At 43.3% G+C, this 16,993-nt stretch overlaps 1 protein-coding gene across 5 annotated transcripts in view; it reads right to left on the bottom strand.

The window, feature by feature from the left end:
• TTYH2 (tweety family member 2) overlaps positions 1-16,993 on the bottom strand; it is a 90,307-nt gene that overhangs the window by 40,582 nt on the left and 32,732 nt on the right. For all 5 annotated transcript variants that reach the window (XM_061615705.1, XM_061615706.1, XM_061615709.1 and 2 more), the window contains exon 3: positions 2,951-3,062. In XM_061615705.1, coding sequence (XP_061471689.1) covers positions 2,951-3,062 — 112 coding nt within the window. The remainder of the gene's footprint in view (positions 1-2,950; positions 3,063-16,993) is intronic.

The raw sequence follows: 16,993 nt of genomic DNA, 5'->3' as shown, positions 1-16,993 counted from the left end.
GTTTGCTGAGAATGGATTGATCATTTGCATGCTTATTGAGTTCAGTGGAATTTACTCCCATGGAATCATGCTTAGGATAGGTAAAACTGACCGGGGGGGAGGGAGGGCTGGAGTGGGCAGGGGAGGAGGAAGAAGGAAGATGGGAGGGGAGGAGGAAGAGAGAGGAGAGGGGAAGGAGGGGAAAGGCAGGTCTGATCATTTGCATGCTTATTGAGTTTAATGGGATTTACTCCTATGCAATCATGGTTAGGATAGGTAAAACTGACCATGGGGAGAAGGAAGGGGAGGGGAAGGAGGGGATTGGAAGGGAATGGGGAGGGAGGGGCAAAGGAAGGGGGAGGGAAGGGGAAAGAGGGAGGGGATAGGAGGGAGAAGGGAGGGTGGGTTTGATGATTTGCATGCTTTTGAGTTCAATGGGATTTATTTCTGTGCAATCATGTTTGAAAATAGAAATGGACTGCCTTCAAGTCGATCCCGACTTATGGCGGCCCTATGAATAGAGTTTTCATGGTAAACGGTATTCAGAGGAGGTTTTACCATTGCCTTCCTCTGAGGCTGAGAGGCAGTGACTGGCCCAAGGTCAGCCAGTCAGCTTCATGGCTGTGTGGGGATTCGAACCCTGGTCTCCCAGGTTGTAGTCCAACAATGACCTGGGGGAGGGGCAGGGGGGGAGGGGATGAGATTGGGTGGGTGAGCACTGGGCAGAGGGGAAAACCCTTTCTTTTCCAAAAGGAAAACATTGTGAACAGTATCATTGCTTTCAGCGTTTCCCCCACCTTTTTATTCTATAGCAGGCACAAGTAGCCTCCCACCCAAATTTAAACCAAAGCTGTCCCTGGCCACATCCACACCAGGCCTTTATTTCATTTTGGTCAGTCAAGGCTTCTCTCAAAGAATCCTGGGGAGTGTAGTTAGTGAAGGGTGAGGAGAGTTGCTAGGAGAGGCCCTGTTCCCCTCACAGACCTTCAATCAGAGCTGCTGACTGTTAAACCACTCTGGCCACTGGAGCTCTGTCAGTGGAATAGGAGTCTCCTCTCAACACCCTGCACAAACTACACTTCCCAGGATTCTCTGGGGGAAGCTGTGACTGTCTCACGTGAAGTCAAAGTCTGGCTTGGGTGTGGCCCCCTGATTAGCCAAGCCAAGCCAAGCCAAGCAGCTGTGAGTATGGCTTTGAGAACACTGACAGTTGGTTCCTACTGAGCATGCCAGACATTATCACGGAGTTCCAGCCAAAATTTCTTAAATTAATTAAAAATCAGCCAGGCATTTTTTTAAACTTTTAAACTGCAGAAGATGAAGGTCATAGTATGGGGCAAGGTCAGTAATACGATTACAGCTACTCTGTGAACATGGCTGATTTTTAATGAATTTCAACAGATTATGAGAACTCTGAGAAAAAAGTCCAAAAGGCTCTGGGTTTTTTCTCTTTTTAGACTTTCAACTCTTAATTCTCTGACTGTTTTGTGTATCGCCATGAAAACTCAGAGTGTTGTTAAGCAAGCGTTTCTGAATGTTGTTAAGCAAGCCTCTCTTGTGGCTGTATAATTGTTTAGAATACTGGCATACTACAGTCACCACACAAGAAACAGAACCAAAAAACCCAAACACACCTATCCACTACACATGTGTAGAGTAAACCTAGCAAAATACAAAATTTTAAAAAGCAACATGATTTCCCTAGATGGGGATAGATAGATGCTATTGAGTCTTCCAGGGCATGGTGCTATCTGAATTGTTCTAGAGTGACATTCTCAGCAGCAGGAGGATGCCAAGATGGCTGGCAGAGCTCTAGCAATCCCTCTGAAAGGTTGCCAAGTGCAGGTGCCACTCAAGGCAGGATGAGAAGACAAACGATGTTACATCATCCTTTCCCCAGCTTTAACTAGAACTCCCACCCATAGACCCTACATGTTCAGTACTGGGCTCCCCAGCTTTTCCTGTGTTTCTGGGGCTGATAATATTCCTTAAGCTCTCAAGCTCTGTCTTTCCTAGCAAAGGGATTTCCAAAGGCTATCTTAGTCCCCAGTCTTCCCCCTGATCTCTTCTTCAACAACAGTGGCAAAACCAGACTGGTGCTGGGCTGTGACAATAATCAGAAACAAAAAAGCCTGTTTTCCCCACAATAACCAGAGCAAGAGTTTCCAGTCTTAGATTTCTGAGTTTTCCCTTTTTTTCAGAGCCAATGTGTCCTGCACAAAGATGAAAACTTAGCCTATGCCTAGCAGAGAGACTGCATCATCCTGGTAATTTGAGACACAACTGTCTCTCCAAGATCAGGTCAGTCTGATTACAGCAACTAAGGGAAGATGTATTGCTGGACTCTAGTATAGGTACATGTGTCTGAGCCCAATTCCTGGCCTAATGTATACCAAGGGCCAGGAGACAATGATCACAGCAAGGAAGAAATAAAAAGAAAACAGATGCCCAAAAAAACTTCTTCACGTAAACAATGGTCATACATAAGCTTAAAAAAGAGTGGCAAATGAACAATGGATCTAGCTGAACAGCAGTAATTTTGTTCCTCTGTTCTGGGATGACCAGACTATGATGATGGCACACCCAGAACATGCAGACACACCCCAACAAACATACACCCCAATATAAGCATGCACACACACAGACAGACAGAATTGAGGTGAGCTGAATAGAGGAAAGTCCCTTTTCCAGTTCTGCTGAGGATTCATTCTTCTACATGGATTAAGGGTTCTCCTCATCCTCATCTACTCCAGATTAAAATGGAGATGAAGGAGGTTTCAAAACAATATTTGCCTTCTTTATGTCAGCCCCTGTGCTCTCTCTACGAAGATATATTCCAATGGATGCTTTCTTTCTTTGTTCTCAAACAGATGTTCTCACCTTCAGGTATTTCAGGACCATCAGGACCAGAATGCCTGCATTAGGTGAAAGCAATTAAAAAAAAATCAAATCAACCCATCAGATTTCTTACCAGTGAATCAATCCCTGAGAGAGTATGATTAGCATTATCAAGGGCGTAGATCAGCTGATAAACCCCATCGTTGGTTTCACTGTTGCCATAGAAACCAATGCCAACAGCAGCACTAGGAATAAAAGGAAATGTGGGTTAGAAGAGGAGAGAACAAAAATTAATATTATTTACAGTGAGGGCTGTAATGAAGGGCTAATTTAGATCAACCTGTTACTTGAAAACCTCATTCTCAATTCCCCCCAAATGGAGAAGTACAAAGTATGGAATAGGTCCTGTCTGGCAGGGATGTGTAGCGATCTATAGCCCACCTCCCAGCTTCCCAAAAGTGCCAAACTGTTTCCCTGACAGTGTGACTGACTTGTGATCAGCTAGTCACAGCCACCTGTTGATCCAGGCTCACCTGGGTCAAGAACTCTTTAAAAGATGGCTGTTGCCAAACAGTCCTTTGCTCCTCAAAGTCCCTTAACTTGACCATCTGCACTGCCACGTTACACGTGAGCAGGCCAGAAGCCTGTTTGTAAGTAGCTGTAATAGGATTAGACACACTTGAACCAAAACATTTTCTTTCTTTTAAAAGTATCACTCTGTTTTTACCTTTGTCCTCCTGTCTTCTTGCTCTTAATAAACTACATAAAATTGGAAGTTGTGGTCTTAGGTGCATTTCTGCGAGACTCAAAGGAAATTTTCCCTTCATGTGCCTAGACTGACTTGGTTCGTGCTATGTATGTATGAGTGAGGTTTGACAGAGAAAAGCAAACTATGCTGGTCTCTGGGGAGAGACAGGTAAGCTGGATGCTCTCTCTGCTTTCCCTTGTAAGTACTTGCCAGGGATCCCCAGACAGTACTCCTATATGGGGTTAGAGGAAGTCTAAGGGGATGTGATGGAAACTGCCTCTGGCACAAGTGGCCTACCTAGACTGGCACTTTTATTGATTATTATTTTATTTATTAAATTTATATCCTGCCCTTCTTCCCAGTAGGAGCCCAGGGCGTCACCTGTGGAAAGAAGTGTGTGAAAGGTCTTTTCTCCCTTCTGTTACAAGGTCTGCTATCAAAGTTCATACCGATACTCACCTGGATATTCAATTTGTCAAAAGAGGAAATGGAAAAATCCCTCCAAATCACTCTCTGCAACTGGAAAGTGGGTGTGATGTGTAAGAACTAGGAAAGGGATTAAGGGGATTTCTGCATAGTGAGGGAATTGCAGTATGATCTTGTGGTGGATGGTTACAATTTGAGGAGGTTGTTGGGTGGTCTTGAGGTGCTATTTGAAGAACTCAATTTGCTCCTGAAATGTCCAAATGTTCTGTTGTGGCAGAATGGCGGAAGTTTTGGCCCTGGCCTCCTATGAAGTGTGCCTGTGTATCAGTAGCAAATGCTAAAATAGCAAATGCTGCAAGACAGTCAATACTGTGAAGGGAAGAAAGCCAGAGAGAGCACTTGCTTGTATATTTCAGGTATCTTGTTACAATGATCTACCAATAGCTTTTAACCCAAACAGAGCGGAGACACTTAAGCCACTGGCAGAGGCCAAGTAGGAAACAATCATTTCATATAGGTAATAAAAGAACCTTGCCGTTTTACAACTAAAACTGCTTCTTTCCACAGGGCTTAAGATTTACATTCGATAGGGAGTACTGGGGTGAGAGGGAGGTCAGGGACTGACCACTATGTAGCAGGAGGGAGGGAAAGAGAAGAGTACAGCATACGCGTAAGGGATGCCAAGAAGGTGTCAACAGAAAGTGTCTCCTCTCTGGCCATTTAAGACATTAGTGGTCCCTTGTCAACTGGCAACAAAGCACGGCCAACCTAGTTTCATTCCCTCCAACTCTAGGGCTTCAAAAGGATGCTACAAGCCAGCAATACATTGAGTTGTAAGCCAGTTCTCTCTCAATTGCTAAGAGATTTAGGCTAAAAGGAGAAAATCCCTCCCCCCTCCAAAAGAAAACCCTGGACTAAGCAGATTATGAGAATCTGTTGAAATACATACTCTTCTAAAGCTGCTCCTTGGTTAACCCTTAGGAGAAGGAAAAAAGAATTCCAGGTTCTTAGGTGAGCTCCAGCAGGGTCAATCAGAAACTATTCCTCTTGCCAGAGTAAATATCAGGGAGGAGGAGTTAGATTCCTCTTCAGGTGATGGAGTCTGAATCAGAAGGGGAAGGACACACAAGGCCAGCCCCAGAAACACGCCTGCCTGCTGAATCTGTAGGACCAGTGTCTCTCTGGCCAGAGGATTTGGTGCTGGTGTTGCTGTCTGAACTCCACTGAAGACCCAGTGAAACCAGAGACTCCCCTGCTCTACTGCAATAGGAGACAGCTGGGCCCCTTTAATCAAAACAGCACCTTCCAGTGCAGACTGGTCTGACAATTAGGATGCAGTACCACCGTTTCAGTACAGGACTGAGGCCCAACCCCAGTTCTGCCTTGCCTCGCCACAGAACAAGACAGTAAAGAGATGCTCTTTTATTTAGGTGGGAAAAACACAGAGTTCTTTATTTTATTTTATTAAACAAGAAAAGACCAGCTCACCTTGGTGATGAAAATATGGCTTTGGCAATCCCCTTCTATCAGATAAATTGTATTAGACACCAAACACTCACGGATCCTAACAATTCACACTGCACTAATTTATGCAGAATAGCCAACATGCTCTAGATTCGTATTCAGATTTTTTAAAAGTCCCATATCATTTATAAGCATGGAATGGATCTTAAGAGCTTAAGGTAGCTAATGAGAGGAATTTGGGAGTTCTTTGTTTTATTAAGGGCCAACACCTTCCTTTTCACGGTAGGAGCATTTTCTATCACCTGGTTCCTGCTGCAGCCACTTGTGGCCGTTGAAAAGCCTCTGGAGGGTTGGAAGCCTTCTGAACAATGTGGGATAGGGAATGCAGGGAGGGAAGGATGGAGAAGCTAGGCCTGAGACAGGCATTGTAACTGTAGCACTGTGAATGGCATCCATGAATAATTGCTCAACGGGAGCCTATAGGTAGGCTGATTGTGGCAAATGGGATTTGACTCACGCATCCTTACTGCACTGGCAATAAAAATGATTCATACTGGCTAGTTCTCCCCTATTGGCCTTTGAATGAGCTCCCTATTTCAAATGGACCCTGCTGTTTAGATACAACATATGTCTAACTCTAAATAACTACAATGCTCAGCAATGGCTATGTTTCTCTCCTCTTCTTCTGCTCACTGAACATTGAACACTAGCTCTGAAACTATGGCTCCCACTTGAAAGGGTGTTGATAATGCTTCTATGGAGATGCCACAGCATGAGTACATCATGTGCACTAATATTATTGTGGAAAGGAATGTGCAGCGCTGGGGTGGAAACTCCCTATGGCCCATATCCACATGGTCCTCTAAGCAGAGCTGCCAACACATGGGAGCTGTTCCAGTGGTTAGGATTGGTATGGTACTTACCAGGGCAGTTTGAAACCAGAATAAAAAGCTAGGTTCTCCCAGCTGGGGAGGCATTAACAGTTCCTATTTTAATATTTCTACTCATACATGTCACATTGCTGTGAATTACAATTCAGCTTTAGTTGCACTTCAGATTGCAATTGGATAAAACTCAGGGTTGTGCAGATACAAAAATAACTCAATGCCAGCCTGAATACATTTTGATTTGAGTTTTGTGTGTGTGTTTAAATGATATATCACTGAGAACGCTTCTGACATGTCTAAAAATGCAAACTACTGGGCAGTGTAGCATTCTCTCAGATATCACTTTAGAACTCCACTTGCAAATGCTTACCAGAAGCCCTCGGGGGTTCTGGTCTCTTTACTTCTGCTGCGTTTTGCAAACTCCCTCCCCCCATATAATTTGCCTTCCCATTCACTTTTCCTTTGCCATTTCTGCTTCTACTTACCTGGTGGTTGGTGCATGGGTGCCGATCCTAAGTCAGGAAAAGAGAGATGCACTCGCACCTCCATCAGATATAAAGGGTGTACGCTTGTAAATTGTAATGCAATAAAACAGTCACTTCTGTTTACCTTTACCACTCATGTAAGAACACAAGAAGATCAGAGAAGAAGACCTATCTAGTCCAGCATTCTGTTCTCACAGTGGCCAAGCAGATGCCTATGGGAAGCTGCATGCCTATGAATCCCACAAGCAGAATATGACTGCAATAGCACTCTCCCCACTCACGTTTCCCAGCAATTGGTATTCAGAGGTATGATGTCTCAGATACTGGAGCTAATATAGCAGTCATGAGTTGTAGACGCTGATAACCTTAACCTCCAAGAATCTGTCTAATACAGTTTTTAAACTATTCAAGTTGGTAGCCTTTACTAAATTTTATGGCAAAAATTTCCATAGTTCAACATTCCATTTTCCATTTTCATTGAGCTATGCACCACAACTCTTAAGATGCCTTTCCATGTAATGTAAAGGGAAAAGCCGTGATTTATATATGTGAACCCTTCTTATCCAACACAATGTGTCAGAGGCATGCTGATTTGGTACAAGGGTACTGGTAACCAAGGACAAAGCATTGCCTAAGCAGCCACCCTTTTCTTTAGTACATCAATCCTTTCGTTTTTCCCATGTTTCTAGTAAACACCAGGAAAATGTCAGTAAAAATTGGCAATTACCTGTGCCCTCTGCAAAACTAGTTTTTTCTAAGGACACTTGCCTTAGAAGCTGTTGGTACTTTGTCATGCAGAAGTTGTAATGTGAGAGCCCCGAGTGTGGCTGGAGCTAGATGGCTGTTTGAGGAAACCTATAGCTCAGCTGGCAGAAGAGGAATCAATGTCCACAAACCTTCCCTGTGCCTCCATAGGTTTTATGGATTCACAGTGGAATTAGTAAATTTTTTTTGTATGTGATGGTGGGAGAGAATACAGGGTGAAAGGAACCTAAAAAGAAAGTCTATAAAGGAAGGAGCTCCAGCCTGGAAAGGCAAGCTTGACTGATCTAAAGTAATAGGTCTGAAGAGCAGGAATGAACCTGAAATTCAGGATTTTCAATCCCCATAGATTTCCCTAAATCATCCATTTTACAGCATATGGCAAGCAGAAGGTAGAAGTGCGCTAGGTGTAATGTAACATGTGGGGAGCTTCATTCTGATCGATGCTTTTGCTACACATTGAAGATTCAAAGAACCCAGATGTCCAGCAGTTTGTATACAGTTGCTCTATATTGTTGCGCTTGCGATCAAAGCACCCTGGGGATCTAAAAAGCACTTAGATATTTTTTACTCTGCCTACCCCTCCTCTCACTCAACCACAGCTTATGCATTTATCTTATTGCATTGGAGACAATACAGCCAGAGTTTCAACAAGCCCTAAAGCTCTGGAAATCACGTGTTTGGGTTAAAGAAGAAGGCAAGTCATGGGAAGAGCATGCCGGTTTAATCAGCATGTTTACTCCCAGGTACAGATACTACTATTCAGCTAACAGAATAATAATAACAAAAAGTCCTTCCCCCACATTTGGTGACTTGGATTACCCTCAAACAATTAGGCACTAAAGCTCTTGGAAGTCCCTGGAACCTGGAATTGAATGGGCTGATTGAGAAGGGCATATGCAGTAAATGGGACAGCCAAAAAATTGCCACGAAATCCTCCCAGCAAACTTTTTTTTTAAATTGTTTTTATTGATTTCATATCCTCCCAGCAAACATGTAAATGGGGGATAAAAAATGTATCAAGCAGATGTGAGGATGTTATTTCCTCTATATTTGCAGCTATGGCTGGTCAGATGCTGAAATAATATGCCTGCTTTTAATATTTCTACCTCTGACAAGGTGGAAGACAGATCAAAGCCTAAAGATGGGCATCCCCACACCACACCACTATCCTAAAGCCAGGAATAACTCGACTGTGAAGGCCTCCGGCAGCTTCAGCTTATTTGATCACTCTACCTTGCGTAAGAGGCAAAGTGAATTTAGTGCAGATCTGTTACCTAGGATGACCCTCGTGTCTTAAGCAGAGGGCAGATTATAGCGTGTGTAAAAGATTGAGAAAGAGGCTTTGTTTTCTCCTATATGCCCATGATTGCAGTTCAAAGAATTCCCCAATTTGCATATGAACTTCCTTATCCAACTGTTCGGATCCATCATGAGTGATTTACAAAATGGCAACTCCACAGAAGGCGGAAGATTCAAAACACACTGGTGTGCAAAATGAATGGTCCTCACAACACAGCTGTAGCTCCGGACACAATCCACACTGATGAAAAAATTAACCATAGGAAATTAAATGAGGACAAGTATTCAAAGTGCTGTAGTTGTGGTAAACACATTTCTCCTTTATGTTCATGGCATTTGATCATATAATACATCACCAGACTCTCTCATCATGAAATTCTGCATTCCACTTTACCAAGGAGTGGTATGCAATTGTGGGCAAGAGTTCAGTTTCTGCAGGTGGTTAATACTAGTCAGATAGCCTGTTTACCGAGAGCCAGTGTGGTGTAGTGGTTAGAGTGTTGGACTACGACCTGGGAGACCAGGATTCAAATCCCCACACAGCCAAGAAGCTCACTGGGTGACCTTGGGCCAGTCACTGCCTCTCAGCCTCAGAGAAAGGCAATGGTAAACCCCCTCTGAATACCGTTTACAATGAAAACCCTGTTCATAGGGTCGCCATAAGCCAGAATCAACTTGAAGCCAGTCCATTTCCATTTTCAGCCTGTTTACCACGGGCAGGGAGCAGTCAGCACAGGCATACAACAAAATGTGGCCTCTATTAGTAAGGGAGGTGCATGCACCAGCTCTAAATTGGGGGAGCAGAGAGTAAGACGACCTTCTGTATGTTACCAGTCGATCCTACCTTGATGGCTTTTCATTACCTCATTTGCTTACTAAAAAAGCCTGTCCAAGTAGTTTTTTGGCAGTTTTTTGGGTGGGTGGGGAAAATATCTTGTTTCTAGCTGGAATTTGTTTAGTCCCTCCTAGTCATCAGCTCTTGCTGTATCCTTTAGGCAGGCTAAATTGCCTTTGGCATCATATGATGAGCGTCTCATTAGTGGCAAGTAAGGAAGGCACATGAACACCAATTCACAGGCTGCTGAGAAAACATGAGACTTGCTCGCCAGGAGCTCCACACACACAGCCCTATCCAATGCCACATATTTAAACCTATTTTCAAGACAAAGGAAGCAATGTAACATTTTTCTTCATTTGGCATGGAAAAGGGAGTAGTATTGCCAAGAGGCTGTTTCTGGCAAGAGGCTCTGAATGTCCAATCGAGGGTGTGCATGGATATGGGCATGTGCCACTTATGCATTGCCTCCCTTGCCATCTCCTTCCCACCCTGCGCAGTGGAAGCACTTCTGCTAGTATAGAAGATAGTCCCTGCTGAAAGCAAGATATCTCAGTGGCAAAGCAGTTTCCCCCTCTCCAGGGAATGGATTTTGTTTGCACATGTAATAGGGTTTGAACAGATTATTCTACCAAGATGCATAACAATTTTTCCCCCAAGCCAAATTATCTGGCAACTGCTGTGTGTATCTGTGCACATGTCACAAGTGATGCTGACATGGCTCACCTCACTGTATTAGAGTAAAAGGATCCCTTGTCCTTGTATGCAACACTACTGAAGTGCAATTGCCTCCAGGAACTTCTTCTTGCAGCAGCACTACCAATCATCTGATTTCTGGGATGAGGTCTTATATGAGGTCTGAAAGATTTCTGGGATGAGGTCTTATATGAAGTCTGAAAGCGGCGGTGATCTGATCACTCCTGAAAAAGCCCACCCTGGACACATTGGTCTGCAACAATTACCGATCGGTCACATATACCCCCTTCTTAGGGAAGATGATTGAGAGGGTTGTGGCGTAGCAATTGCAAATACTCTTGGATGAAACAGATTATCTTGACCCATCCCAGTCTGGGTTCAGGCCTGGTATGGGACTGAATCGGTCTTGGTTGCCCTGATGGATGACCTTTATCGGGAAAAGGATAGGGGGAGTGCAACCCTGTCATTCTTACTTGACCTCTCAGTGGCTTTTGATACCATTGACCATGGTATCCTTCTAGGCTGACTTGGTGAGATTGGAGGAACTGTTTTACAGTAGCTCTGATCCCATCTCCAAGGTAGTTTTCAGAAAATAGCACTGGGTGATTTTCTTTCAGCCCCTTGGCAGTTGTGCTGTGGGGTGCCGCAGGCCACCATCTTGTCCCCCAAGATGTTCAACAGCTATATGAAGCCCTTGGGGATGGTCATCAGGTGATTTGGGGCAAGGTGTCAGCAGTACGCTGAAGATACAAAGCTCTATTTCTCTGGAACATCTGAATCAGGAAAGGCCGTGCAAGCCCTGGACTGGTGCCTGGACTCAGTGGTGGGCTGGATGAGGGCCAATAAACTGACTCTGAATCCTAGCAAGACAGAGGCGCTGTGGGTTGGTGGTTCCTGAGTTTGGACAGTTGGTCAGTTGCCTGCTTTGGATGGGGTCATACTCCCTCTGAAAGAGCAGGTCCGTAGTCTGGGGGTGCTCCTGGATCCATCTTTGTCGCTAGAGACCCAGGTGATCTCAGTGGCTAGGAGTGCCTTTTACCAACTTTGGCTGGTAAAACAGCTGCAGCCATTTCTGGACCAGGATAGTGTGACCACTGTTGTCCACGCACTGGTAACCTCTAGGCTCGATTACTGTAATACGCTCTATGTTGGGCTGGCCTTGAGGTTGGTTCAGAAGCTGCAGCTGGTGCAAAATGTGGCAGCGAGACTGCTCACTGGGGCAAGGTATTGCCAACATGTCACCCCGCTGCTGAAAGAATTGCCCTGGCTGCCCATTTGCTACCGGGCCAAGTTCAAGGTTCTATGTTTGGTGTACAAAGTCCTATACAGCTTGGGACCAGTATACCTGAAAAACCGTCTTATCCCTTATATACCCAGTTGATCACTGAGCTCTGCAGGTGAGGGCCTCTTGCAGATACCATTTTATCAGGAGGTCTGTTCCACACAACATAGGAAATGGACCTTTAGTGTGGCGGCACCTACCCTGTGGAATTCCCTCCCCTTAAATATTAGACAGGCGCCATCTGTGTTATCTTTTTGGCGCCTATTGAAGACCTTCCTCTTTTAACAAGCCTTTTAAGTTGAGACCTTATCCCAGTCTGCGGCTGTGTTGGAATTGCTTTTTAATATGTTTTTAAACCGCCTTTTTTTAACAATATGTTTTTAAACTTTTTAAAAAAGATGTCTTGAAAGCTTTTAAAAATGTTCTTAAAGATGTTTTGTTTTAATTATCTTAAAGTCTGTTTTTATGATGTTTTAAAGTGTTTTTAGTGCTTTTGTTTGCCGCCCTGGGCTCCTGCTGGGAGGAAGGGCAGGATATAAATAAAATAATACATAAATAAATAAAATTGCACACATTTAACTATTAGGAATTTTTTTTGATTGTTTGGAATGTTCTGCCTGGGTTCAGGGGTAGGCTAGGTCCAGAATGGAGAACTGTGGCCCTCCAGATCTTGATAGACTCCAACTCCCATCAGTCCCAGTTAGCATAGCCAATGGCCACTAAAGATGGTAGCTTTAGTCCAATGATGTCTGAAGGACCACAGGCTGCCCACCCCTGGAGCAGATGGATCTTAGGTCTCTTTTACCCTAGCCATGAGTTAACAGCATTTCAACAAGCCTTTTAAGTAGATGCTTTTATCCCAGACTGCATCTGTAGTGAAATGCTTTTTAAAATATATTTAAGATATTTTACTTTTAAGATTTTTAAAAGATGTTTTGTTTTAAAGAGGCTTTTAGTGTTTTATCACTTGTTGTTTGCTGCCCTGGGCTCCTTTTGGGAGGAAGGGTGGCATATAAATTTAATAATAAATAAATAAATTTGTCAACAGCACCTCTGGGGTGGGGGGAGTTCTGGACTTATGATCAGTTGTTATACCTTAGGATGCTTACCACATGCAATATCTACCTCTGGACTAGTTCACCCTACAGAGAGATTAATCAGCACCCTAAACAGGATTCCGGAAGCCTGTAGATGAAAAGTATTCCTGATCCCGGAGGGTGGGGGTGATGGAGAGAAGGGAGGAGACAAGGACACGGGGCTTTTCCTTTCCAGGGGCTCCCAACCCTGCTATCCTCCTTTAATTGATTCACAGACTCCTTATACAATTAACCTCAAGCCCCACATGAGTCCTGACAGCCATCTGTGCCATCTGCTCAGGGATGGGTTTAAAAGCTAAAGGACTCCTCCACACCCCAATCTCCCTCCTTCTCTTGGCATTAGCCACAAAAGGAATGAATACTGAAGCAAAGAAGCCATCTTGAGGAAACAGTATTAAACTGAGGCTGTGGAATCCAGGGGCATCCACAAATAGATACACCAGGCTTGCTGCTCTGAGCAAGACTGGCAAGGGCCCTCAAAGAGCAGCCCATGATTTGTAACCTCCATACTGGAGGGGGTAGGGAACTATGTGTGTTGGATGTCTTTGGCTCAGCAGCAGGAAGTTGCAAAAATCATGTGTCAGTTAGCAAAACAATCAGTGAAACTGCAACAGAACTGTCCTCTTTTCCCTTGTGGACTGTTTGTTTGTTTGTTTGTTTATTACATTTATATACTGCCCCATAGCTGAAACTCTCTGGGCGGTTTACCTCTTTAATTGTGAGATTAAAGCAATGGAACAAACTGAGTATCAGTTGGTCATGCAAACATGAGGCAAAACACAGGCTTTTGACACACATTATGGTCTATAGGCAGCTTTCTAATATGGAATTTGTGTAAAGTGGTTCTCAGTGGCTGTTTCCAATCCAGAGGAAGCTTGTGGACACTTGCTCGCTGCATTCACATAGCAAATGTAAACCAAGGACCTTGGCTCAATAAACCATACTACATGCATACAACCCAACTGCCCCTTCTTCACTCTTCCCTGGCATGAGTGGGTAAACAAAACAGCTAAGTGTGCTGTCTGCACCTGGGATTGTGGTTTATTATGGCGGGTAACAAGCTGGGAACGTCAACAACAAACCCTGGTTTAAGCCTGACTAGCAATCCTGGCTTGTTAGAAAAAAGCAAACCATGATCCTGGGTTTGATGCCATGCTAAGCTGGTTTATTTACCTGCCTGTACCAGCAGTGGAGCAAAGTGGGAGGGATCAATTGGGCTGCATGCACCAGTATTCGGCTTGTGTATAGGACGGTTTATTGAGCCAAGGTTCTTGGCTTATAGTTACATGCGAACATGGCCATTGATTCTGAAGTTACCAGAAAGCAATCTGCAGTTTTAGTAGTTGCCATGTACCTATCTAGCTGTCTGTATCAGGAGAAATAACCAAGAACCTTGTGAAGTCTCACACGCAGACACCATTAGGTTACCCGCTGTTGTTCCTCATTTTATAAAATAGGAAAGAGTCTCCTAGAGACCACTGAGAGATAGTGTGAGTTAATTCACCCAATGCCACCAAGAGTGTACACTCATGAGCTGGTAGCTAAACCCAGATGATTAACACTATGCACTGGACCATGCTCTCCTGCCTGTAGTTTGCACAGGTCACTTCTCTAAACAGTATCCCCACCAAAACAAAGCAAAAATAAAAATAGTCCCCAAAAATCCAAAGGGAAGTATAGCTAATAAAATTGGCAAGGTTTTCCTTCCCTCATTGCATGTTTAGTAAGGCAAAACACAAAGTGGTATCATACTGATATAACATAGGGATGGATAGATCAGTCTACTTCCTGTCCATATCAATTTTTCCAATGTGTTCATTCATAAGTCTGTGCTGTCCTGTTTCTGCATTAATCGGTACATTGTTTTTTAGGATCTATATGAAAATATGTATTTTATTTCTATGTCTGATCCGTGTATTGGGCCAAGAGATGCTTATTAGATTGGTTGGCTTAAAAATGCGGAGCTAATAAAATTCTCCTCCATCCCCAACGTCACGACACAGCTAGTATGGCATAGTGGTTAGAGTGTCATAGAGTGTCAGACTAGGGCCTGGGAGACCAGGGTGCAAATCCCAGCTCAGCTGTGACTGAAACTCATTGGTCATGTGCCAGTACATCTCCCAGCCTAACCTACTCACAAAGTTGTTGTGAGGATGAAATGAAGAAGAGAATCACTTCCACCACCTTGAGCTCCTTGGACGCAATGTGTGCTAACAGCCACCAATTAAGTGAAGCAGGAGTGGAGAAATCCACAACTCAGTGACATTGTCACACATTTTGACTTTCTAAAATATTAACTGTGGGTTAACTGCAGAGATGCTGCTTTTGGTGTTGACCACAATATGCAGCTTCAGCCTGAACTCTGTTATGAATCATCTTCTCCCTTACCATCCAACTCTTCTAAAAAAGAAAGTAATTAAAGGGAAAGATTTACAGTTATGAGCCCAGGAGTCTCTATCTAGCGCCTTTGGCAAACTTTCTCATCAGCATGTGCAAACCACAAAGGCCATGACAGTTTGGGATTGCTTCCTTAGAGACAGCCTTCATACTCTCAGACTTGTGGTCAAAGGCATTTTGTCCAAACAGTGTGAAAATCAGGTGGGTTTTCTTTACAGGAGCTGAAATAGTAGTAGTGAGGCCAACTCTTCCAGACAGCCTATTGTCTGACAAAGAAAACTGCTTCTGGGGAAGAGGAGAGGTGGGCTGACTTTAGGCTTGCAGGATTTACCGTATATTCCGGCGTATAAGACGACTGGGCGTATAAGACGACCCCCAACTTTTCCAGTTAAAATATAGAGTTTGGGATATACTCGCCGTATAAGACTACCCCTGCTTATGACATGCAGGTACTTAGCAGGAAAAATGTCACTTATAGACTTATAAATATTAATATTTGGATTGTCCAGTTGTTTTGTTTTTGTGCCTAGGAATTACCACCAAAAACTGGGGAAAGATGTGAGAAATTTTTTTTTAAAAGCAACATTAAATGCCTAGACTCTAGTTTCCAACACTATGGAGTATTTATTGATTGATTAAGAGAATTTATATCCTGCCCTTTTGCTGTTAAAAACAGAGCTCAGCACAGCTTACAAATATAGTAAAAACAATAAAAATACACAATCAGAGAAAAACAAGCCAAAATGTTAGGAAAAGGAGTCTTTCACACCACAGGCTCAGTTCTAAATACTGTTGCAGCAAGTTTTACAAGTTCCTCCAGTATTCCACTGGTGCAGGCACTCAGACATTCAAAGTACTGTATGTTTCTTAGGTTTTATAAAAGCAGAGCTTTGCTTAACTCAAAATTTCTTCTCCCTTTGATAACCACATCTACACAGGTTCCACCTCCATACTCAAAATGAAACTGAGCCTGGAAGTGTACAACAACCCCACACATACCTTGCTAATTCGATTATCAATGCCAGGATGTCTGTCTTATCGACTACTCTCCTGCTCCCCCCCCCCCACACACACACCGGGCATCATGAAAGACCCAGTCCTGGGCTCAGAAAGAAAATAAATATCTGGTCCTCTTCAAAGTATTGATAAGCCTCTTGTTTTAATTGAAATAATAATTATAAATTCTTGTTCTTATCACTAATGGGAGTTAATTATCTTGCATATGCTGCTGTTGCTTCTATGGCTGTAACGGAGTGAGGTTAAAGATAAGTGAAATGCAAATAGGAAAAAAAAAATACAGAAGGCAGTAACACTTTCCTAAATGTAATACCATACCAACCACAACAAGATTCCTATAAGGCAAAAAACTAAGCATCTCACAACCAGTCAGGATTCCTAACCAAAAACCAAAAATATGATAAATGAAGAAATATTTATATAAGCATAACTATCAAATATATTTATTATTTACACAAACTGTAAAGATATTTATAGTGCAATCCTAAATTTATTTATTCAGAAGCAAGTCCCAGCATATTCAATGGGGCTTACTCAAACAGGGACAGAAATGCAACCTCAAGTGATAAGCAACTTCATTCACACAACCCAAAATTCTGAATCATGCCACTTTACACTGTTTTGCAACTGTTTATACTTGTTTTTATGGTTATTGGATTTTAAATGGCTTTATTTCTTGTTGTGAGCTGCCTTGGTTTCCAACCCTACCTCACAGGGGTGTTGGAAAGACTCCATACACACACGCACACACTGCAGATGTATAAATACATACAGCCCA

The sequence above is a fragment of the Rhineura floridana genome, chromosome 3, assembly GCF_030035675.1.
Source record: "Rhineura floridana isolate rRhiFlo1 chromosome 3, rRhiFlo1.hap2, whole genome shotgun sequence".
In the NCBI taxonomy this organism is placed as follows: Eukaryota; Metazoa; Chordata; class Lepidosauria; order Squamata; family Rhineuridae; genus Rhineura; species Rhineura floridana.
The sequence above is the reverse complement of the archived record's forward strand: the minus strand, read 5'-3'. Positions and strand labels throughout refer to the sequence as shown.